The sequence below is a fragment of the Manis javanica genome, chromosome 1, assembly GCF_040802235.1.
Source record: "Manis javanica isolate MJ-LG chromosome 1, MJ_LKY, whole genome shotgun sequence".
Lineage (NCBI taxonomy): Eukaryota > Metazoa > Chordata > Mammalia > Pholidota > Manidae > Manis > Manis javanica.
Genome location: NC_133156.1, coordinates 222,204,896 through 222,229,204, shown reverse-complemented (window position 1 = coordinate 222,229,204; position 24,309 = coordinate 222,204,896). Strand labels below are relative to the sequence as shown.

General features: G+C 39.7%; 1 protein-coding gene across 3 annotated transcripts in view; it reads left to right on the top strand.

Moving 5' to 3' along the window:
• The window catches only part of DRC1 (dynein regulatory complex subunit 1), a 48,933-nt gene that overhangs the window by 12,168 nt on the left and 12,456 nt on the right, over nt 1-24,309 (top strand). For 2 of the 3 annotated variants that reach the window (XM_037009483.2, XM_037009481.2), the window contains exons 8-10: nt 6,387-6,526; nt 19,276-19,410; nt 19,738-19,970. In XM_037009483.2, the coding sequence (XP_036865378.2) occupies nt 6,387-6,526; nt 19,276-19,410; nt 19,738-19,970 (508 nt within the window). The remainder of the gene's footprint in view (nt 1-6,386; nt 6,527-19,275; nt 19,411-19,737; nt 19,971-24,309) is intronic. The other variant, XM_037009482.2, reaches the window with a different exon arrangement.

Below are 24,309 nucleotides of genomic sequence, written 5' to 3'. Positions count from 1 at the left end.
CATCGAGAAAATTGTGCATTTTAGCTGAGCAAAGGGAAAATAGCCCAAGGGCAAGTTAGCTGTATCAGAGGGCCAGTTCTGGGACAGCCTCCATCTAATGAGTATCTGTCATATTCCAGGTGCTTCACATATGGTATCTCTAGTCCTCGCATGAACACTGAAGGGAGAATCACTAACAGCATTTTAATAACATGCTAGAAACTGAGGCTCAGAGACAAGGCTGTTTATCTAATACATACATGGTAAGCCCTGGATTCAAACCCAGTTCTTTCTGGCTCAGTAGCCTATATTCTTTTATTCCAAACTGATGGTTGGATATTGCACTAAGAAGATTCTGACTCACTAGCAGAAAGAACCTTCTGATAGAACTATCCAATACCGAAAAGGCCATTCTACAAAACAAGGAGTCCCTTACCTCAAAGTATTCAAAGACAGACTGTCTGTCTGCAGTGATGAAGAAGGATTCTTGCAGTGGGAAGGAGGTTAGATTTTCCACTTTCTAAAGTACTATTCCAAGTCTAGAATTCTGTATTTCAACATCACTTAAAAAAATTTATCTCTACTTACATTTAGGTGTAATGTAATTGCATCTTAATATTCAAACCTGGTCTATTCATTTCAGTCTCTACCTAGGAAAACATGTTAGATTGAAACTTTCCACAAAGCCCTTGGTAGGATTTCAGTTCTTAATCTTCTTATAGCTTTATATAACAAGGTTAAATGAAAAACCCCATTGGACTACAATATTTTTACCAATCTGGAGAGTTTTCCTTGGCCTTTCTCATATTAACACCACGGAAATGAGAATTACTGGCAAAGAACAGCCACAGTCTGCGGGAGAGCAGCCCCACTCGTGTGGGCAGTAGACATTATGCTTTAATGACAATGGCTATTGTTAGGCTTGCTTAAGGTGTCTTGGTTCTGTGATAACTTACATGACATGGCTAACCACTGTTGGCTGCAAACAGGAAAATAGTCATATTCCTTTATTTGTTGTTTTGATTTTTGTTTTTCCTTTTGTGATAAGAGCACTTACTGTGAGATCCACCCTCTTAGCAGATTTTTAAGTATATAATATAGCATTGTTAATCGTAGGCCCTCTGTTGTACAGTCGATCTCCAGAACTTATTCATCCTATACAACTGAAACTTTGTACCCTTTGACCAACACCTCTCTCTCCCCGCCCACAAGCCCCTGGCAGCTCCTGGTAGCAAATGCTGCCCTCTGCTTCCATGAGGTTGACTATTTTAGGTCCCACATGTAAGTGAGATCAGGCAGTATTTGTCCTTCTGTGTCTGGCTTATTTGACTTTGCATAATGTCCTCCAGGTCCATCTTTGTTGTTGCAAATGGCAGAATTTCCTCTTCTTTTTAATATTTCATTGTATGCCTGGACCACATTTTCTTTATCCTTTAGACCATCACTGGACATTTGTGTTGTTTCTGTAGCATGGCTATTGTGAATACTGCTGCAATGAGTGTGGCTGGACAGGTACTTCTTTAAGACCCAGATTTTAATACATTTGGATATACACCCAGAAGTGAGATTACTGAATCAAATGGGAATTCTATTTTCAGTTTTTTGAGGAACCTCCGTATTGTTTCCATAGTAGCTGCACAAATTTACATACCCACCAATAGTGTACAAGGGCTCTCTTTCCTCCACTTCCTCACTAACGCTTGTGTCCTTTGGTTTTTGACAGTAACCATCCTAACAGGTGTGAGGTAGACCACACCTTTATATAACAAGGTTAAATGAAAAATCCCATTGGACTATAGTATTTTTACCAATCTAGAGAATTTTCCTGGACCTTTCTCATATTAATGTCATGGAAATGAGAATTAGGAGCAGTAGCAGGCTGTGGGAAAGCAGCACCACAGCCCTGTGGTTTGGGTTTGCATTTCCCTGATAATTAGTGATGTTGCGCACCTTTCCATGTGCTTTGGCTATCTGTAGGTCTTTGGAGAAAGGTCTGTTCAGGTCCTCTGCCCATTTTTTAGTAGATAGTTTATTTTTTTGCTGTTGAGTTGCAGGCGTGGAACCTCATCTTCTACAAGTCTTCAAATGCTTGAACAAAGCAAAAAAATTCTGGGACATGGGGAGATTAAGGGGGAGTAAGGAGTGAGGTAGAACTAGGGAGGTGAGGGACAGAGGTAGAGAGCCTAGGAGACCTGCTTTCCTGGCTCACCCTGTGTGGATGGTCTGGTGGGGGAGAGCAGGTATGTGGGAGGCAGGTGGATGGAGATACCCAGGGGGTAACTGTGTGCAGTCGCTCTGCATAACAGTTCTTTCCTGTGTTAGAATGGAAACCAAGAGTATGTGGTACTACACTATCCTTGAACTAGGAACAGATAATCAATTCAGGGATTACCCATACTGCAATATGTGAAATATTTTAATAGGTTGAACTTTATCATAGTGCCTCTAAGGTGTACTTTCACTAGACATTAAAGTCAAATAGCATCATTTTTTGTGAAAAAGAGGCAGCATGCAGCTCACATCAAATTTGCTCTTCCTAACTAACTCATAGCACTGTATCAGTTCTAAAATGGGGACTAAAATTTTTGCAAAACACAAAAGTACAAAGTATCCAATACAACAGATTTCGCGTTTGATGGGTAAAGCATAAGAAGTAAAAAAAGAGAATGTTTATTTTTCAAATGCTTACTGCTAGTAAGGCCACATTATTAATGAGCAAAGAGAAGCTATAAACATTATGAACTCCAGAGGGATTTTACCATGCCCACCCACCACCCCAAAATAAACTACTAGAAACACTTAGTTCTTGATGCAGGAAGCAAGTGTTTTTATTTTAGGCCCTACATGCTTATTTAAAATTGTAAAATGGCTTGATTCAAATTTAGGGGCTGTTAACTTTAATACCAGAATATTAATCACAAAAAATTAAATGCAAGTTATTTATTTAACAAATATTGTGAACTTATTGTGCAAAGCACAAAAATAAACAAGGCAGAACATTTGCCTGCCAGGAACTTAGAACCTTTTGAATAAGAAGGAAAGCAAGGAAAGAAATGAAGGAAGGAAAAGCTACATAAATAATATAAGAGAGTGAGTGACAGAAAGAAGAGTGAGCAGGAGTGTTATGTAGGTTGGATGTGAAATTGCTAGTCTATGGTTCCCGTATGGAGCCCAGGTGTCGGTCCCCTAAGAATATTCTAGCAAAAAACAGGGGCAAAAGTTTTCCACAAGACGAAATAAAATTGGCTAATAAATATTAAGGGTGAGCCCAAGCAAACAAACGTAAATGAAGACAATCAGGTGACAGGGTTGGTTGGTTGGTTTTGTATATAAAATCAGCACAGATGTATGTTTTTTCAGGTCACACACAAAAAAGACATGACTTATTTACTTCAGTTCAGAGTTTTGTAAATTGTGTTTAGGTTTCACAGAACTAACAAAGAAAAGGTGAGCCAATGCTTTTTTTTTCCTTTCGAGAAGTATTATGTATGAAAAATATGGAGTTCATTATACAGTTGTTTTTATTATGTAATAATTTGCCTATAAGAATGAAACTCCCATGAACATTCATGTGATTGAGCTTGAATTTATAACTCACAGGCTCTCATTGTATTATCAATATGAAAACTGTTCTATGGCCAAATAAATCTAGGAAATGCCGACTTAGTGATAGGGGCTTGTTGCAAAGCTATGAGAAGAAAAAGGACATCATCAGAGCAGACACCCAGGCACTGTGGGTCTCAGGGCTCCCCCATAAGTCCGTCCCAGGGAATACTGGAACAGCCACTCACTGTCATTCCAAACCCGGAGCAGCTGTGGAGACCCTCCTCTGTGGGTGTGCATTTGTAACTCTGATGGTCACCATCCAACACGAAACTTCTCTGTTGGACCTTGTGCCGAGCTACCTCATAGGCCAGTGGCCTCCCTTCTGTGCAGGGCTGGTCACATTCGAAGCAGCAGGACTGGTTTCATTTGAAGGTTGGCTGTAGATTGCAACTTGCAGGAAGAGCTGCCAAGAGCCCTTTTCCCTAGTAGACACTTTGGGCTTTCCCTAAAACGGTACAGGGCAGAGGGTGATTCAGCCAGGACCACTTGGATAACTGCACACTTGAAATGAGGCTGTACTTTCAGCATCTCCCATAGGCCCTTTGGGATGTGGTTCAAGTCTGAAAATTTGAAATTAAATTTAATCATGCTCAGGAAGAATGCAGCTCCTGTCCTGCCCCAAGTGCCCTATCCAAGGACCAGACCTGCACTTAGAGTTTGTGGCCTGCCCTGCCTTGGCCTGCTCCATGCTAGCAGGGTGTGGATGGGTAAGTGGACATTTGCACATGAGGCCAGTGGGGGTGGAAACTGTAAATTGCTCTTTGGAGTGCAATTCATTGAGAACCTTCGACCTAGTAATTCTATTTCTGAGAATCTACCTTAAGAAAGTAAACAGAATACCCAAAAGGTTTGTATAAAATTGTTCCCAGCATTATTTTGTAATATTGAAAATTATTAAAACAATATAAATATACAATTGTAGGGAAATGGTAAAATATTACAATAAATATAAATATTTCATACATGATAAATTATTATAACATGTACAAATATTAGGCACCATTAAAATTATGTTAAACTACTAACATAGAAAACTGTTGCTATAGTATTAAGGGAGAAAAGTAGAATAAAAGTTGTAGCTACAGTTTGAGTTCAACTTTGTGAAGAACACTTGAAGGAAACATGTCAATATGTTAACAGAAATTGCCTTTTTGAGGTAGAATTATGGTAGTTTTTCTTCCCCGTTCTTCTATATTTTCTCCTTTTTCCTTTACTCTACTTCCTCATTTTCTACAATGACTAAATATTATTTCATGACCAGGAAAATTTATACATAAAAGCATATAACTAGAAAAACTAAATAAAAATTTGACTCAGCAAGTACAGAAATTGAAAGGTACAATTAGCTGCCACCCCAGTGACCCAGATGGTTCTCCACTGACCACCTGTTAAAGAATAGGTATTGCAGGCTTCTGTTCTGCAGGACACATCCAAATACTCGTCCCACAATGGAGATTTAAAAATCTCTGGGACTGTTCAATAAGATACTCTTGACTAACACCCTTGGGTGCAGTGTCAGGAATCACTGGATTCCACGTGGAATATGGAAATGACTCAGTCTATGGTGATGTGTTAACACCTTTATTCTCCTCAGCATCACCTCCTAGCCAGTTATCTCCTTGCAGATGACCCAGAAGCACGTAGTGGTAGCTGCCTGGAGTAATTTCCTCTGTTGATCCCTTGCAAGGGTATGCAGTAGTGGAGGGAGATGGGAAGGAGGCTTAGAAGAGTCCCACGTGGCATGTCACTGTCGTGTCTCTGCCTTGTCAAGGTCTGATTATGTTTAACTTGCATCCTGTGCTCCTGCACTTCCACTTTTCCACTTAGGAAAAGCTGGAACAAGCCTGTCTGTATTGGCCCTCCCTCCAGCCTTGTCCTCTCTAAGCTGTTTTTCACCAGTTGTCAGAGTGATCTTTCTACACTGCCTGGACTAATCATTCCACTCCCCAGCTTATTGCCTCGTGGCCTTCCCTTGCCTCCAGGGCTAATTTTACAGCCCTAGCTTGGTAAGGCCCTGCCGCTTTGTCGGCCTCACTTCTGACCATTCCCTCCCCCATACTTCACATCTGAAACAGCTCATGGTTCTCCCAAAGTACCTCACTCTCTCTTGGCTCTCTAGAGCTTTCTCCCTTCAGGTGTCCACCTGAGTAACTCCTGGTCACTTTCCAGGTCTCAGTTAGACATGCTGATGCCGTCCTTCAGGAACATGTGCCCTGGCCCTCAGGGCTCGCCTGTCTTACTCCTTAACCCCAGCGCTTGTTGATCTTTCTGTCTCTGAGACAGGGTGGGACTGTGCCTTCTTTACTAGTATTTTCCCAGCACCTAGAATAGTATCTGACGTATACTAAGCACTCAAGTGTTTGCTGAATGAATGAATACAGCTAGTGAAAATCCATGGAGTAAGGTAGGGTCTTTTCTCATCTAAAATGAACACTGTTTGCTAAACACTAACATGAGAATTGGAAGGTCGGAGTAAGGACATGCAGGTTTTCTTGTGGCAGTATTCACTTTAATGGTGTTTCTAGTGGGCTTTGTCTAAAGGATCTGGGGCAGAGAAGCAGGGGGACTGCGTTTGAAAGCTCTGTGATCTCTTTTAGGCTTTAAGTATGTAGGCTTTAGCTTGCAGTTGAATGATTTCCTGAGCTGTTTTTTTGGTTGGCCTTTAATTGACCTCTAATGATTGAGGTGAAAGCTCTTGTCCCTACAGGTTCCTCCAACCTGACTCCAGAATGAACTGTCAGGGACCCTTAGGCATAACAAACTCACCAGTGACAATTAGTGTTATTTTTTTAAAACTTTAGATTCTTGAGCAACAGCTTCAGCAGATGAAAGCCACTTATCAGCTAAACCAAGAGAAGTTAGAGTACAACTTCCAGGTGCTAAAGAAGAGAGACGAAGAGAGCACAGTGATCAAATCCCAGCAGAAGAGAAAGATCAATCGGTAAGGCAGCGTGCAGAGCATCTTCTCCTGGGTCTTTCTGTGCTGAAAATGGGGAAGGGTATGTATTCCTCTCTTCTGCGGGGGTCACACTGTTAAAAATGTATCCAACTCTTACTAAGAGAGCTTTTTGGATAATACCAGGCTTGGCATCAGGTTGTTGAATGAAGTTCTTTAAGTCTCCTTGACCATCAAGATTCCCCTACCTCTCCACCTACCAGCTTCCTTTTTAAATGATATGTATATACTTACTGTATCTTTTCTAGATATATGTGTGTGTGTGGAGGGGTAGAAGCAGTTCTTTGTTAAAAAGACTGGGCCAGTTATTTTACAGAATGTCCCACTTTTTGGATTTAAATAGTTTATATTTACTTGTTTCTCTGGCTCCCTATTTCCCGTGAATTGTAAATTATAGCTATAGACTTAATGGATTCAATTCACACATTTTTGGCCAGAGTACTTTACAGTTAGGGTGTGTGTTTCATGTGCCTCAACGGGAGACACATTATATTTTCTTGTCAATAATCCAGTTGATCTACTGATGCAGGAATTAACCATGGATTAGGGTAATGAATGCATTTTGACAGATTGCCAATTTGTTCTTAGGGGTTGTACCAATCTTGATCCCAACAGCAGTGTATGCAAGCATACTTAACTCCTCACAGCCTTGGAATTTTGTGCAGTAGTGTGAGAAATGGTATCTCAGTGTATTTTTATTTTGTATTTCTCTTGCGCAAGAAATTGAACATAGTTTTCTATGTGTATGAGCCACTTGGTATTGACTTCTTTATGAATTATATTACATGAATATATTAATATATTAATAATTTATAACAAAATATTCATATTATATATGAATATGCCCTGTCTACTTCTTCACTGGCTTGTTGGGCTTTTTCTCATCAGTTTTTAGATACTCCTATATTAATAGGGAGATTAGCCTGTTATAGGAATTGCAAATATTTTAAACTAGTTTGCTATTTGACCTTGCTTGTGGATTTTTGCAATGCACATATCCACATTGTTGAGTTTGTCAATATTCTCCTTTCTGGCTTCTGGGTTTTGACTCATAATTAGAAATGTCTTCTTTTCACATTGAGATTTCAAATTCTCCCACATTTTCCAGTGATACATTGATAAAGTTTCCTTTTTTACACTTAAACTTGATCTACTTGAACTTTATCTTGGTGTATAGTGCAAGGTGTGAATCCAACTCTTAATTTTCCCCAGATGGCTACTGATTGTCCCCATACCATTCCTTACTGATTGGAGGTGACAACATTATTACCTCATATCTATATACATTTGGGTCTCTTCTGTTTCTTTCTCTCTTTTATCTTTTCAGGTGCCAGTACCACACTGTTCTAATTATTGGGGCACTAGAATATGTTTTAATGTCTGATACGGTTAGTCTTCCCATCTTACTCTCCAAAAATATAACCAAATTTTAATTCTTTATATAATGGACACAGGCAATAACCACTTATATAGCTTATTTATTTCTGGTCTTCCAGTGAAATCTGAGATACATGTTTCTACACACATACCACACTGGTTCAGACACTCGCTCTTCCTTGTGGCTTACTGAGCAATGCCTTTCCCTGGGAACTTCTTCCCCACCCTGCCCCTTCCCTGCTCTCCTTGTGGTCTCCTGTCCATCCCTCCTCCTTTTCTTCCTTTAAGAATTGTTTTCTAAGTTCCAGACCATTGTGGGAGGCTTAAGGCTCAGAGTAGACTACGCTTAGTTAATCCTCATTTGGGGCTTTCCCCCAAAGCTCAAACAAACAACCTATTGTTATTTATGAATTCTTCCACCTGTGGATTGATGGTACATTTTGGACAAATGTTGGGTGTGTGGAGAAATACCAGTTTGACTGTTTCAGAGTTACTTATAACAGGAAATAACATTTAACAGGTAACAGATAAATGAGGTGATGTCTTAAGCCTGATGATCTGAGATAAATGAGTCATTAGGGGAAATTATTTATGGGCAAAACCCACTATAGGCCCCATACTAGATGGGGAACTGTTCATGACAGTCACAAATCAGTGCATTGAGGAGTTGTCTGGGAAGGCTTCCTAAAGCAGTGAAATAGTGGAGAAGGGAGGGCATGAATTTGCACAAAAGAATTACAAGAAGACTCCAGGGTAGGTAGTGCCTGAGCTGGGAATGGCAGGTGTGAAGGCAAGGAGGTAGGAATGAGCAAGTTACATGGTTCACGAAGAGACTGCAGAGTGGGACAGGGAGGTTGGCAAGACAGGAGGCAGGACTTGGGTTTGACCCAAAGGGCAGGAGGGTGAGTGGTGTCACTGCTGCCGTCCCTTCTTCACTGGCTCTGACTTCAGACTTACACCAGTGTCCCTTATCCCAAGAAACCCCCATGCCACTCCTCTGAAAGCTCTTTTCTCTCTCCTTGCTTTTGTGGCCATTTTTCCTTCCTCATCACTTGCCCCTGCCCGCCACCTCTAACATAATTTGACCTCTGACTCCAGAGTTGGACAAATCTTCCCTCTGTAGAATGTAGTGAGTGACAGCCTTTCAGGCGAACTCCATGGCTTTTCCTCAGGCCTCATCCTATTATTACTGGATGCTGAATCTCAGAATTATTCTCCTTTTTTTTTATAACTGAGATGTTGTCACTTCTTTCTCAGTTTATTCATAGTCTGGTTCCTTTGGATGTCCTGCTTTTTATTGCCTGTTAAAATATTCCAGAAAGCATCTTACCCCTTTCCTTTTTATTTTTCTATTATTTTGCTCTGTGTCTTTTGATTGGTGTATTCAGTCCATTTACATTTAGGGTGATTATTGAAAGATATATACTTATTGCCATTGCAGGCTTTAAATTCGCGGTTACCAAAGGTTCAAGGTTAGCTTCTTTACTATCTTACTGTCTAACTTAACTTGCTTATTGAGCTATTATAAACACTGTCTGATGTTTCTTTATTTCTCTCCCTTCTTATTCCTCCTCCTCCATTCTTTACATGTTGGGTGTTTTATTCTATGCTCTTTTATGTTTCCTTTGACTGCTTTTGTGAGTAGTTGATTTTATTTTTTTGCCTTTAGTTAGTATTTGGTTGGTCTGCTTTCTTTGCTGTGATTTTATTTTCTCTGCTTAGCCTTAGGAGTGCTCCCATTTAGAGCAGTCCCTCTAAAATACCCTGTAGAGGTGGTTTGTGGGAGGCAAATTCCCTCAACTTTTGCTTGTCTGGGAATTGTTTAATCCCTCCTTCGTATTTAATTGATAATCGTGCTGGATACAGTATCCTTGGTTCAAGGCCCTTCTTTTCCATTGCATTGAATATATCATGCCATTCTCTTCTGGCCTGTAAGGTTTCTGTTGAGCAGTCTGATGATAGCCTGATGGGTTTTCCTTTGTAGGTGACCTTTTTCCTCTCTCTAGCTGCCTTTAAAACGCTGTCCTTGTCCTTGATCTTTGCCATTTTAATTATTATGTGTCTTGGTGTCGTCCTCCTTGGGTCCCTTCTGTTGGGAGTTCTGTGTGCTTCCGTGGTCTGAGTGATTATTCCTCCCCCAATTTGGGGAAGTTTTCAACAATTATTTCTTCAAATACACTTTCTATCCCTTTTTCTTTCTTTTCTTCTTCTGGTACCCCTATAATGCGGATATTGTTCCTTTTGGATTGGTCACACAGTTCTCTTAATATTGTTTCATTTCTGGAGATCCTTTTATCTCTCTCTGCATCAGCTTCTATGCTCTCCTGTTCTCTGGTTTCTATTCCATTAATGGCCTCTTGCATCTCATCCATTCTGCTTTTAAGTCCTTCCAGAGATTGCTTTGTTTCTGTATTCTCCCTCCCAATGTTATCCGTTAGCTTTTGCATTTTTCTCTGCAGCTCCATCAGCATGGTTATAACCTTTATTTTGAATTCTTTTTCAGGAAGATTGGTTAGGTCTATCTCCCCAGGTTCCCTCTCAGGGGAGGATGTCTGTGTGATTCTGGTCTGAATCAAATTTTTCTGCCTTTTCAAGGCAATAGAGGTAGTTGTGGGGAGTTGGCACATGTGTCAGCTGGGAGAACATCCCTTCTTGCTAGTTTGTGGCCTTCCTCTCCTAGGAGAATGGCGACCCCTAGTGGCTTGTGCTGGGCAGCTGCACGCAGATGGGGTCTCTGATTCTTGCCTGGGCTGCTGTGGAGTTAAGCTCCGCGTGGTTGTTGTGGGTGTGGCTGCTGTCAGGCTGCTGCTCCGCTTTGGTGGGGCCATGCCATAGGGGGAATGGGTGGGAGGCTGTTTATTGCTGTAAGGGGCCTCAGAGCTGCCCTGTCGCTCAGGGGCTTAGGGCGCCCAGAGTTCCCTGGGATTCCCAGCTGCTGGGCTAAGTGCCCCGGGATGCTTCCGTCCAGCTGTGGGGTCCCTGTCTCTTTAAGACTTTCAAAAAGCACTCGATTTTCTTTTGTCCCAGGGGCGCCGGCTGCAGGGGCCTGGTCACAGGTTTTACTGTTCCGTTTTCCTAGTATCCAGCACACCATGCCCTGTATGTCTGTGCTCCCAGTGTGGATGGCTAGGGCTGGGTGTTTAGCAGTCCTGGGCTCCCTCTCCCTCCCTGCTCTGACTCCTCTCCTCCTGCCGGGAGCTGGGGTGAGGGTCGCACTTGGGTCCCCCTGGGCCACAGCTTGTATCTTACCCCCTTCATGAGGTGCTGGGTTCTCGCAGGTGTAGATGTAGCCTGGCTGTTATCCTGTATCTTCTGGTGTCTCTTTTAGGAATAGTTGTATTTGTTGTATTTTCAAAAATATGTATGGTTTTGGGAGGAGATTTCCACTGCTCTACTCATGCTGCCATCTTGGCTCCTCCCTTCCTTTTTATTTTTATTCCGTCCAACTGCTGCATCAATCTCATGGCTTTGAATATCACCTCTTTGTTGATGGCTACCAGTCTCACATCCCTAATCCTGACCTCACCTCCTTGCTTTATCTGAACTGCCAGCCTGTTGCAGCTTGGAGGGTCACTGCTGTTGCCAGAGTGGAGTTCTGAAGCCAGCCTTCCTGGCCCTATGGCTTTCCCATCCTCCTCCTCTCCCCTTCTCTAGCTTCCAGCCAGTCACTGGTCTTCATGTTTTATTGAGCTTCCCCTGGCAACCATCCTCTCCCTTCCACACCCTCTCTCGCTCCCTTGCCCTGATGACCTTCAGTACGCATCTGGAGTTTATTTTTGTTTTATTAGCTTCTGTAATGAGATAGACATAGGAACTTTTGTACTAAATGATGCTGAAAAAAAATATTTCAGGATGACAATTTAAAAAAAGGTTGTTTTATACCTATATACAGAAAGTCTCTTAGAATACTGCAGTTAAGAAAATGAATTAGAGATTTATTTTTTTATCAGAGTTTTTATTCAGCTGCAGACTCACTTTTTTTCCCCTCTAACTGAGCCTGCATGGTAGTTAATCTAATGATATTTTTGATCTGAGATCAAGTATTACTAAAAGTCAAGTAATTTTTTCATTTTATTGAGGACAAAAATATGAATGATCAATGTGTTTTGGGGACTTTCGGATTATTTCAGAATAATGCTTAGGAGGAAAAATCTATTTTTAGAGTTTTTAAACTTAAAATATGTAGGCCTTTAAACTCTATTCCAGTGGCACTGACATAAGACACCTCTTCAGTAGTTTGAAGTCTGAAATAGGGTCCTGGGTCTAAAAGCTGTGCCTACCATGCACGTTTCCCGAGAAGTTTTACGTTCACATAGCTCCTTTTAGCAGTGAGATGGGGAGCCATGGCATGCCTGGATTCACAGTGCCACTGGCCAGGTTTTAATGGTCTCTCACTGTAGTGGAACCTCTGACCACTCTCCTCTCCTCTCCTTCATGCCAGGGTAAATCTGGTGCCCCACCTCTGGGCTCCCCGGGCATCCTGTGCAAAACTCTTGTAGACTATTTTTCGTACTCTATGGTAGTTAATGTTTGTCCTTGTTTCTGAGTAGACCGATAGTGCCTTGTATTCAAACATATCCTTGGCACAAAAGAGACCTTTTGTATTGATTGATTGATAAGTGAATGAGCGAATGAATGAATGAGTTTTTGGACTTGTTACTAATATTAGCTCTTTGACAATGGAGGACTTGCGTATCATAGATATGTGGCTATAAGAAGGTTTATTATTTTCCTTTTTATTTTCCTTGTTTTCAGAGGTGAAATGAACATCCAAATTATGACAGTGAACTAGTTGGGATATGTAAGTATGTGAGGTTGACATTAGATATGGGCATTCTGACCAATGGTACATTGAGGAAAGTCCAGTCACATTCACAAGCAGGAGACTTGTTTTGAATGAATTTAGTTCTGGGCAGTCCCATCACTTCCTGTTGCCTTCCTTTCCTTGCTCACAGTTGCAGCTGTGTTTTGGACTATATGGGAGGGTTTTCTGTCCTTCCACGAATCTGATTCTGGTTTTGTAGAGCTGAGCAAAGTAGATGAAAGGAACATACATCACGCCTTCTATTCAGCTGCAGACTCACTTAAAAAAAATTTTTTTTATTAAGGTATTATTGGTATACACTCTTATGAAGGTTTCACATGAAAAAACAATGTGGTTACTACATTTACCCATGTTATCAAGTCCCCACCCATACCCCAATGCAGTCACTGTCCATCAGTGTAGTAAGATGCCACAGTTTCACTATTTGCCTTCTCTGTGCTACACTGTCTTCCCTGTGACCCCCCCACACCATGTGTACTAAACATAATACCCCTCCATCCCCTTCTTCCTCCCTCCCCACCTGCCCTCCCACACCCCTTACCTTTGTTACCCACTAGTGCCTTCTTGGAGTCTGTGGGTCTGCTGCTATTTTTGTTCCTTCAGTTTTGCTTCATTGTTATACTCCACAAATGAGGGAAATAATTTGGCACTTGTCTTTCTCCTCCTGGCTTATTTTGCTGAGCATAATATCCTCCAGCTCCATCCATGTTGTTGCAAATGGTAAGGTTTGTTCCTTTCTTATGGCTGAATAGTATTCCATTGTGTATATGTACTACATCTTTTTCCATCCATCTACTGATGGACTCTTAGGTTGCTTCCATATCTTGGCTATTGTAAATAGTGCTGTGATAATCATAGGGGTGCATATGTCTTTTTGAATCTGAGAAATTGTATTCTTTGGGTAAATTCCAAGGAGTGGGATTCCTGGATCAAATGGTATTTCTATTTTTAGTTTTTTGAGTAACCTCCATATTGCTTTCCACAATGGTTGAACTGATTTACGTTACCATGTCTTTTGGATGTTGACCCTCCTAACTGGTGTGAGGTGATACCTCAGTGAGGTTTTAACTTGTATTTCACTGATAATTAGCAATGTGGATCTATTTCATGTGTCTGTTGGCCATTTGAATTTCTTCTTTGGAGGAGTGTCTGTTCATATCCTCCACCCATTTTTTCACTGGGTTTTTTTCTTTTTGGACATTGAGGCGTGTGAGCTCTTTATATATTTTGCATGTTAATCTCTTATCAGATAAGTTGTTTATGAATATATTCTCCCATATTGTAGGATGCTTTTTTGTTCTGCTGATGGTGTCTTTTGCTGTACAGAAGCTTTATAGTTTGATGTAGTCCAATTTGTTCATTTTTGCTTTTGTTTCCCTTGCCCGAGGAGATGTGTTCAGGAAAAAGTTGCTCATGTTTATATTCAAGAGATTTTTGCCTATGTTTTCTTCTAAGAGTTTTATATTTTCATGACTTACATTCAGGTCTTTGATCCATTTTGAATTTACTTTTGTGTATGGAGTTAGACAATAATCCAGTTTCATTTTTTTTACATGTAGGTTTCCAGTTTTGCCAACACCAGTTGTTGAAGAGGCTGTCATTTCCCTGTTGTATCTCCATGACTCCTTCATTGTATATTAATTGGCCATATATGTGTGGGTTTATATCTGGGCTCTCTATTCTGTTCCATTGATCTGTGGGTCTGTTCTTGTACCAGTACCAAATTGTTTTGATTACTGTGGCTTTGTAGTAGAGCTTGAAGTTGGGGAGCACAATCCCCCCCCATTTTATTTTTCCTTCTCAGGATTGCTTTGGCTATTCGGGGTCTTTTGTAGTTCCATATGAATTTTAGAACTATTTGTTCTAGCTCATTCAAGAATGCTGTTGGTATTTTGATAAGGATTGCATTGAATCTGTAGATTGCTTTAGGCAGGATGGCTATTTTGACAATATTAATTCTTCCTATCCATGTGCATGGGATGTATTTCAGTTTTTTGGTGTCATCTTTAATTTCTCTGATGAGTGTCTTGTAGTTTTCAGGCTATAGGTCTTTTACCTCCCTGGTTAGGTTTATTCCTAGGCATTTTATTCTTTTTGATGCAATTGTAAATGGAATTTTTTTCCTGATTTCTCTTTCTGCTAGTTCATCATTAGTATATAGGAATGCAACAGATTTCTGTGTATTAATTTCATATCCTGCAACTTTGCTGAATTCAGTTATTAGTTCTAGTAGTCTTGCAGTGGATTCTTTAGGGTTCTTTATGTACAATGTCATGTCATCTGCAAATAGTGACAGTTTAACTACTTCCTTACCAATCTGGATGCCTTTTATTTCTTTGTATTGTCTGATTGCCATGGCTAGGACCTCCAGTACTCTGTTGAATAAAAGTGGGGAGACTGGGCATCTTGTCTTTTTCCTGATCTTAAAGGAAAAGCTTTCAGCTGTTAAGTATGATGTTGGCTGTGGGTTTGTCGCTTATGGCCTTCATTATGTTGAGGTACTTGCCCTCTATACCCATTTTGTTGAGAGTTTTTATCATGAATGGATGTTAAATTTTGTCAGATGCTTTTTCAGCATCTATTGAGATGATCATGTGATTTTGTCCTTCTTTTTGTTGATGTGATGCATGATGTTGATGGATTTTTGAATATTGTGCTATCCTTGCATCCCTGGAATAAATCCTACTTGATCATGATGGATGATCTTTTTGATGTATTTTTGAATTTGGTTTGCTAATATTTGTTAGCAAATATTTGTTGAGGAGTTTTGCATATATGTTAATCAGGGATATTGGTCTGTAATTTTCTTTTTTTGTGGTGGTCTGCTTTTGGTATTAGAGTGATGCTGGCTTCATAGAATGAGTTTGGATGTATTCCCTCCTTTTCTACTTTTTGGAAACTTTAAGGAGGATGGATATTAGGTCTTCACTAAATGTTTGATAAAATTCAGTGGTGACTCTATCTGGTCCAGGGATTTTATTCTTAGGTAGTTTTTTGATTACCAAATCAATTTCATTGCTGGTAATTGGTTTGTTCATATTTTGTGTTTCTTCCTGGGTCAGTCTTGGAAGGTTGTATTTTCCAGAAAGTTATCCATTTCTTCTAGTTCATCCAATTTGTTAGCATATGATTTTTCATAATATTCTCTAATAATTCTTTGTATTTCTGTGGTGTCTGTAGTGATTTTTCCTTTCTCATTTTTGATTCTGTTTATGTGTGTAGTCTCTCTTTTTTCTTGATAAGTCAGGCTAGGGGGTAATCTATTTTGTTTATTTTCTCAAAGAACCAGCTCCTGCTTTCATTGATTCTTTCTCTTGTTTTATTCTTCTCAATTTTATTTATTTCTGCTCTAATCTTTATTATGTCCCTACTTCTACTGACTTTGGGCCTCATTTGTTCTTCTTTTTCTAGTTTCATTAATTGTGAGTTTAGACTATTCATTTGGGATTGTTCTTCTTTCTTGAAGTAAACCTGTATTGCAATATACTTCCCTCTTAGAATGGCCTTTGCTATGTCTCATAGGTTTTTTTGGGGTGTTGAGTGGTTGTTTTCATTTGTCTCCATATGTTGCTTGATCTCCTTTTTATTTGCTCATTGATCCATTGATTATTTGGGAGTATGTTGTTAAGCCTCTATGTGTTTATGGGCTTTTTTGTTTTCTTTATGTAATTAATTTCTAGTTTCATACTTTTGTCATCTGAAAATTTGATTGGTACAATTTCAATTCTTCTGAATGTACTGAGGCTATTTTGATGGCCTAGTATGTGATCTATTCTTGAAAATGTTCCATGTGCACTTGAGAAAAATGTATATCCTGCTGCTTTAGGTAGAGAGTTCTGTAGATGTCTGTTAGGTCCATCTGTTCTAATGTGTTGATTGGTGCCTCTGTCTCCTTACTTATTTTCTGTCTGGTTGATCTGTCCTTTTGTGAGTGGTGTGTTGAAGTCTTCTACAATGAATTCTTTGCGTTCTATTTTGCCCTTTTATTCTGTTAGTATTTGTTTCACATATGTAGGGTGCATAGATATTTATAATGGTTGTATCCTTTTGTTAGACTGACCCCTTTATCATTGTGTAATGTCCTTCTTTGTCTCTTCTTACTTTCTTTGTTTTGAAGTCTACTTTGTCTGATACAAGTACTGTAACTCATTCTTTTTTCTTCATACTATTTTCATGAAATATTTTTTTCTGTACCTTCACTTCCAGTCTGTGTTATGTCTTTAGATTTGAAGTGAGTCTCTTGTAGGCAGCATATAGATAGGTCTTGTTTTTTTTTATCCATTTTATAACTCTGTATCTTTTGATTGATGCATTCAGTCCATTTACATTTAGGGTGATTACTGATAGATATGTACTGATTGCCATTGCTGGCTTTAGATTTGTGGTTACCAAACGTTCAAGGGCAGCTTCTTTACTATCTAACAATCTAATTTAACTCACTTATTATGCTATTTCAAACACAATCTAAAGATTTTTTTTTAATTCCTTCTTTTTCTTCCTCCTCCACTCTTTATATATTAGGTATCATATTCTGTACTCTTTGTGTATTCCTTGACTGACTTTGTGGGTAGTTGATTTAATTTTGCATTTGTTTAGTAATTAATTGGTCTACTTTCTTTACTGTGGTTTTATTTTCTCTGGTGACAGCTATTTAGCCTTAGAAGCACTTCCATCGACAGCAGTCCCTTTAAAATCACTATAGAGATGATTTGTGGGAGGTAAATCCCCTCAACTTTTACTTATCTGGAAATTGTTTAATCCCTGCTTTAAATTTAAATGATAATCTTGCTGGGTAGAGTATTGTTGGTTGGAGGCCCTTCTGTTTCACTGCATTAAATATATTCATGCCACTCCCTTCTGGCCTGTAAGGTTTGTGCTGAGAAGTCTGATGATAGCCTGATGGCTTTTCCTTTGTATGTAATCTTTTTTCTCTTTCTGGCTCCTTTTAATACTCTGTCCTTATCCTGATCTTTGCCACTTTAATTATTATATGTCTTGGTGTTGTCTTCCTTGGGTCCCTTGTGTTGGGATATTTGTGCACTTCCACGGGTGAGAGACTTTCCTTCCCCAGATTGGGGGAGTTTTCAGCAATTATTTCCTCAAAGAGACTTTCTATTCCTTTTTGTCTTACTTTTTCTTCTGTTACTTCCTATAATGTGAATATTGTTCCATTTGGAGTTGCACAGTTCTCATTATTCTTTCATTCCTAGAGATACTCTTTTCTCTTTGTGCCTCAGCTTCTCTGTATTCCTGTTCTCCAATTTCCATTTCATTTACCATCTCCTCTGTGTCATCTAATTCCTCCAGTGTATGTTTCATTTCAGATATTGTATTTTTTAAAGTTTCTATCTGTTTCTTGAAGTCCTCCCTGAGATCTTGAATATTTTTCTGTAGCTCCATGAGCATGCTTATGGTTTTTATTTTGAAATTGTTATCAAGAAGATTGGTGATTTCAGTTTCAATTAGCCCTCTTTGTGGTGTTTGAGGGAATTTTGGTTTGTCATTTCATATTTCTAATGATTACTATGGCATAATAACTTTGTGTAGGCAGTACCCTCTAGTGCCCAGAAGTTCTACTCTCTGGAGCTGCTCAGCACCTGGAGTGATGGCAGGGGTCACAGGCAAGTGGCACCGGTGCCTGCTGGGAGGAAAGAACTCTTTCCTGTTTCCCTGCTGCAGTGTCTGCCTCCACTTCCAGGGCCACTGGGCTAAGTGTGCAGGTAGGAGCCTCTGCTTTAGGCTCTTGTAGCTGCTATAGGTGGGGCTGCCCTCCAGCTGGCCTTGAGCAATGGCAGGGGCAGCAGGTCTGCAAACTGGTGTGGGCCAGGAAGAAGGAATGGCAGGCTGCATATTGCAGTAGGGAGCCTTGGCACTGTGTTGCCAGCCGGGGGAATGGAGCCCCTGAAGGTCCTGAAAGTTCCCAATCAACTGGGCTGGGTGTGCCATGATGATTTTGTCCACCTGTCCTTTCTCCTGAGCAGCAAGCTCTGTGTAATCCTTGCCATTTAGCAGCCCTCTCACTGTTGGGAAGTCTTTCAAAGTGCCCACCTTTGTGTGGTCCCAGAGCAGCTGATTGTGGGTACCTCTACTCCACAAGTGGCTGGAATCTCAGTCTCTCTGAGTATGCTGCCTGTCTTTGCTTTCCAACACCACTAATCTGCAGAGTACCATATAATGTGGGTTTGTGCTCCCGGAGGAAATCTTCAGGGGTGGGTATTTAGCAGTCCTGGGCTTCTACTCCCTCCTCACTCCATTTCTCTTCTTCCCACCAGTGAGCTGGGGTGAGGGAGAAGATTTGGGTCCTGCTGGATTGGGGCTTTGTTACTTTACCCTTTTCCATGAGGTCTTCTCTTTTCCCTAGATGTAGGCTGTCTGTTGCAGTCTTCTTTCCGGTCTCTCTTTCAAGATTAGTTGTATTTGCTGTATTTTTGTGTTATATGTGGTGTTGGGAGGAGGTTTCTGTCTCACTTCTCGCACTGCAATCTTTTTCCACCTCTCCAGACTCACTTTTTTTCTGCTCTCTTTAACCCAGCCTGCATGATGTACTTAATGCTCTGAGATTAAAGTATAACAAGCAGATAAAGCAGTTTCAGGAGGACAACCTGTCACTAACCTCAGACTACAAACGCCTTGTGATACAATTCAAGGAGCTACAGAAATCCATGAGGTACTTACAGCCATGGGTCCCAAGGCACATGCTCTAGAATAGAGGTGGGGGGTCATGGAGTTGGTGGTGGCAGTGGTTTCACTGATATTGTCAGCTTCTTTTAAGCTGGGCTGGGGCACCAAAGACTTGTGCTATCTTCCTTGTCCCTTTACTTGCATGTCACCTGCCTTTTCTTGAGACCTGTTGGGATGGCTTCCAGTCTTTCATAGGTAAGAGCTAGCAGCCCAGGATTACCACAGCCACTTAGTCCTTGCCCTGCTGCTAATTGAGGGGACCCTGACCAGCTCCTGGCCTCTGTTGGCCATGCTCAGTGACTCTCCTTCACAGGCATTTCGCTCTTATTGATGACAAGCAGTTTCAGGAGATTTGGCTGATGAATGAAGAGGAGGCAAAGGATCTGATAGGCAGAGCCTTTGATGTAGACAAGATCATCTATACCCAGCATCTGGGGCTCCCCTGGACAGTACCTGATTTCTGGTTTCTGAAGAATGTGGGGCCTGTGTCTCAGAAGCAGCAGAAGTCTGCCACCCAAATATTAGAAGAAGTGCTGCTGCAAACAGGTGACTAGAACAGAGCCATTGTGTCTTAGAGCTCTGAGCACATCAGGCTAACCCATTCATTTTACAGGTAAGGAAACTGAAGCCCAGCGGAGAGGGAAGAAGTCTCGTAGCTGTAAGGGGTTCACTGAGTATGGCTGGTTGACATGGATTGTAGACTGGTAGTTAATCTAGAAGCCTGATCAGACTTAGTTTCAATTCAATTTTACTAAGTATGCTTTTGTGTCCCTCCACTAGGATAAACTGTCAGGTTGTCCCTCTTTCTGTGGTGCTAGCAGCCATTGATAGTCATTGTCTCAGATCCATTGATTGCCTTGGGGATTACAGAATGGTGATATTCTAAATTCTACCATTATGTCTTCATTTATTAGTTGTAACACTTCTGAAAAGAGCCTCTTCCTCTCATCAGCTGTTTGATACAGTTTATACAGGAAAAGCAGGGTAGATGCTTATTATTTCCCTATTTACCAGCTTTCAGAATACATGGGTTGGTTCTCTAGCATCTTCCAAAGGTGATCAGTGATGTTTCATAAACAAGTATCATTATGAACACATGGATTTAAGCAAATTTGATATGTTTTGATTAACTGTAGTTTTTCTTACTGCTGCTCAAATTATCCCTGTTTGGCCAGCGGGCGTCTCTTCATCTTGGCTTCTGGGTCATGTTGACACAGCCTCAGTAGTCGTTGATAGCTTCCTGGCTTTTCAGAGAGACCAGATGTTCTAGGCTTACATTATACATTTCCTGCTTCAAGTCTGCAGTCAGCTATTTCTCCAAGGAGATTTGATCCTTTTAAGCAGGGAATGGTATTTTGAAACCATAGTCTGGGTGCTGGAGTACTCATTGTTTTGGATTGGTCATTGTTTCTAGGCCTTCTCTGTGGTCAAGCTTAGGGTATAGGATTATTTTTTAAAGATAAAATAAATCATGTGTTTATCTTAATATTTCCTAATCATCAGAACACCAGGATTTTTACTTAACTCTATCAAAATCTATCTTCTTTCTCTTAACTTGAAAATCTTGGTACTCAATGACTCCAAAATAATTACTCATTGCTTTTCCCACAATACCATAGAACAGTCTCAGAGTAAAATATCAACCCTACCACTAACAAATGCTTACTAAAAATAGTTAAAACATTTTCACAGTTCTGTTTGCTCCTAGGATATATTCCATCAGGGATGTACAGACCAGTAGATCACTGGCTTTCGAAGTCATTTGAAACAGTTACTGTGTAGTTATTTAGGTCTTCTGCTTTTGATTGTTAGGGTTTGCTTTTTAACAATTTAATTGTTTTATAATTCATGTAAAATATTTACACATTCCCAAAGTCAAATGTACAAAACAAAGTATACTTAAAGAAGTGTAGATTTTGTCCTCTCCACCCTATTTCATCTCTCTCCTATAGGTACCTATTAAAAAACTTATGATTTATCCTCCCATTACTTTTTAAAATTTTAAGCCAATATGTGTATATATTTATATAAACCCATTTTTTTAGCTAAATGAGAACATATACTTTTTTTTTTTTTTTTTTTTTTTTTTTTGCATTCTCAGCCCATGCTACTTTATTGACAAAATATATTTATATATACACAGACACACAGGTGCAGAGTCTCCAATTATAGCAGTTCCTTTTTACATCAAAGGATAAAATTTCTTCTAAACTCCCAAAGATGCATAGATTGAAAAGCAAGCTGCCTCTTGTAATAAACATTCAATGAAATTCTTTCAACATCTTATATACCAGTGGTGCAATGGAGATGTAAAATAGCAAGTAAAAACTGAGCCACAACTGTTATTTACAGGACAGTAAATAAAATATGAAAGGTACTCAAATAGGAATCTTTTTAATTATTAGTGATGGGTGTTTAAGGACTGATGATAATGTATTGCCAGAATCTCTCTTACCCCTGGGAGAAAAATGTATTTTAATGGCACTGCATACCATCACCAAGGGAGACAAAACTAATATTAACTATTTTAATATGCTTTTATGGAGTAATGGCAAGACAGAGTTTAGAGAAACTGTCCTTAAATCTTCATTGGTTTCACTGGTTGACAGACATGTTATCAGTAAGTAGCAAAGAGAAAACTTAAACATGAGATGCTACATCTCATTTCCTGTATTTGAGTGGAGACCTGACACTGCAATGACTAGAAGTCTAATTCAATTCTGAATTGTTGGAAAGTTACCATTCCACTTAAACATTCCAAGACATATGGCGTGAAATCCCACAACAAAGAAAAGGAGGTTAAAATAATTTAGAAAAAATGTTTTTCATTCATAGAACATGAAATCTGGAAGGGGCCTAGTAAAAATCATCTTGTCTAATTCTGAATTCTAATTAGGCCTCTTTCAGACATAATGAGCTACATTTGTACTGCTATTATCACTCATACTTACAACAGTTATTTCAAATCCATTCATCTCAAAAGTTTTAAGCTACCACAATAAACTGACGTTTTCTTTATCAAGTAAGAAAATAAATGGGAAGGGGAAACTTGCTCCTGTTTACCTGGCATCAGAAGCTTTAGGCAACATATGCAGTTTGTCCAAAACAGCAAGGGTAAAACTCTGGCTATTAAAGTATATAATACAGTAACAAAAAAGAAACCAAACTACAGATGTGTCAATGTTTTCAGTACTATTTCCACCAAATGGAAAGGCCTCCTTTGCTGAGCCATCCTTTATGGCTAGTCAATACCAGTACCATCCAGAAGAGTTGCCTAGTTACCTGAAAATCCTGGGACATCTGAAATGTGTACATATTCCCTCTATTCACTTCCAAAAATACTAGTTTTAAGAGATTCAAACTTAAGCCACATAAACTTGTCAAAGCTCATACCTATTTTACATATTCCATACTAGTATTTTCTACTTTCCTACCCATTCTGAAACTCTGCACCTTTATTATAGCCATAGCAGCTTATTTATTTATACAACATGCTTAGTTTGTGCCTTTTTTTGTTTTTATACATGCATGGGGACTACTGAAACCAGGAAAGTTAGAGGGTGAGCACCGTTAGGCTTTATTCCTGACGGTTTGAATGTCTTGTGGCCCCTGTTTATCTTCTGGCTCCCATTTTCAATGGAAGTAAGATAATCTTTTATTCGAAAATAAAAACCAATAATTCAAACAATAAATTCAAGCTATTGTCTTGAGTCTCTATTGCTTCAGTATTAATGCATATATATATATATATATATTTCCCAGTAACCACATAACACTCAACATTTTCAATCATGCATCAGAATATTAGTACTCTTTATCAGTTATGGGTCTGCCACTATTGCTTGCACTTACATCCAGACCCAGTTTAATATACATGCAGAGAAAACCCCTTGATTCAGAGGAATTGGGGAAATAACAAGGATACATGCAAAGTCATTGCTTAGAAATGCAGGCAAGTGATCCACATCTATCACAATGCTGCTTGAGAACAGAGGTACAAAAGTCACACAAAAGGTTAGAATTAGGACCACTATTCAGTTATAAAAGGCTTAATTGCAAATCCTGGTCCTTCTGGGTAGAGAATGATGTAAAAACGGGGGGGAAAAAGGGAATTAAGAGATGTACAGTCTTCTGGAGCAGTAATTCTCTTGTCCATTTATGGACAACAAACTATAGCAGCACAGAAGAGCACAAGTGGTGTAGGGATGGTGAAGATGCTCTTAGGCAGAACGGTTTCTTTCCTGATTCACATTAATGAGCAATACCTGCACAGCTCCCCAGGGAAAAGGAGTTAACAGCAGAGCCAATATCAGCACAGGTTGTTACCTGTTAGGTAAACTCAAAATCAATGCCCTGAAATTTAGCATAGCCCTCTGCTTTTGAAAACTGTTGGCCAAGGGATCCTTCCAAATATGGTATAGTTAATAGCTGAGCAATGTTCTGAATAAACTACAGTAATTTGCTTGCACCAGCAGCACCATGAGAATGTAAACTCCTGGAGGCCAAGGGTCTCTTCATATGTTGCATATCACAGGTACACAAAGAGTAAACATGAGACCACAACACTGAAAATTAATTAACGAAATACTTTCTGAGACTACAAAAACTTGTAGCACATCTTAGCATTCAGAACTATTAACGTGGCTATTAAGGGTAACCTTTAATTGTTCTAAACTAATTGACACCACAATGTGCAGTGGTGTCCTATCATGCAGATGCCTGAATATTGCTTGGTAATTCCAATGTCTCTAACACCAATTGATGGCATAGGACATTTAAAGAGGAGCTATAATCAATTTAATATAGCCTTCTCCCTATCCTTGGAGTAGCCATATAAGAATTACATATTCAAGAGGCACTATTTTCTTAGATTCACTCACTTTTA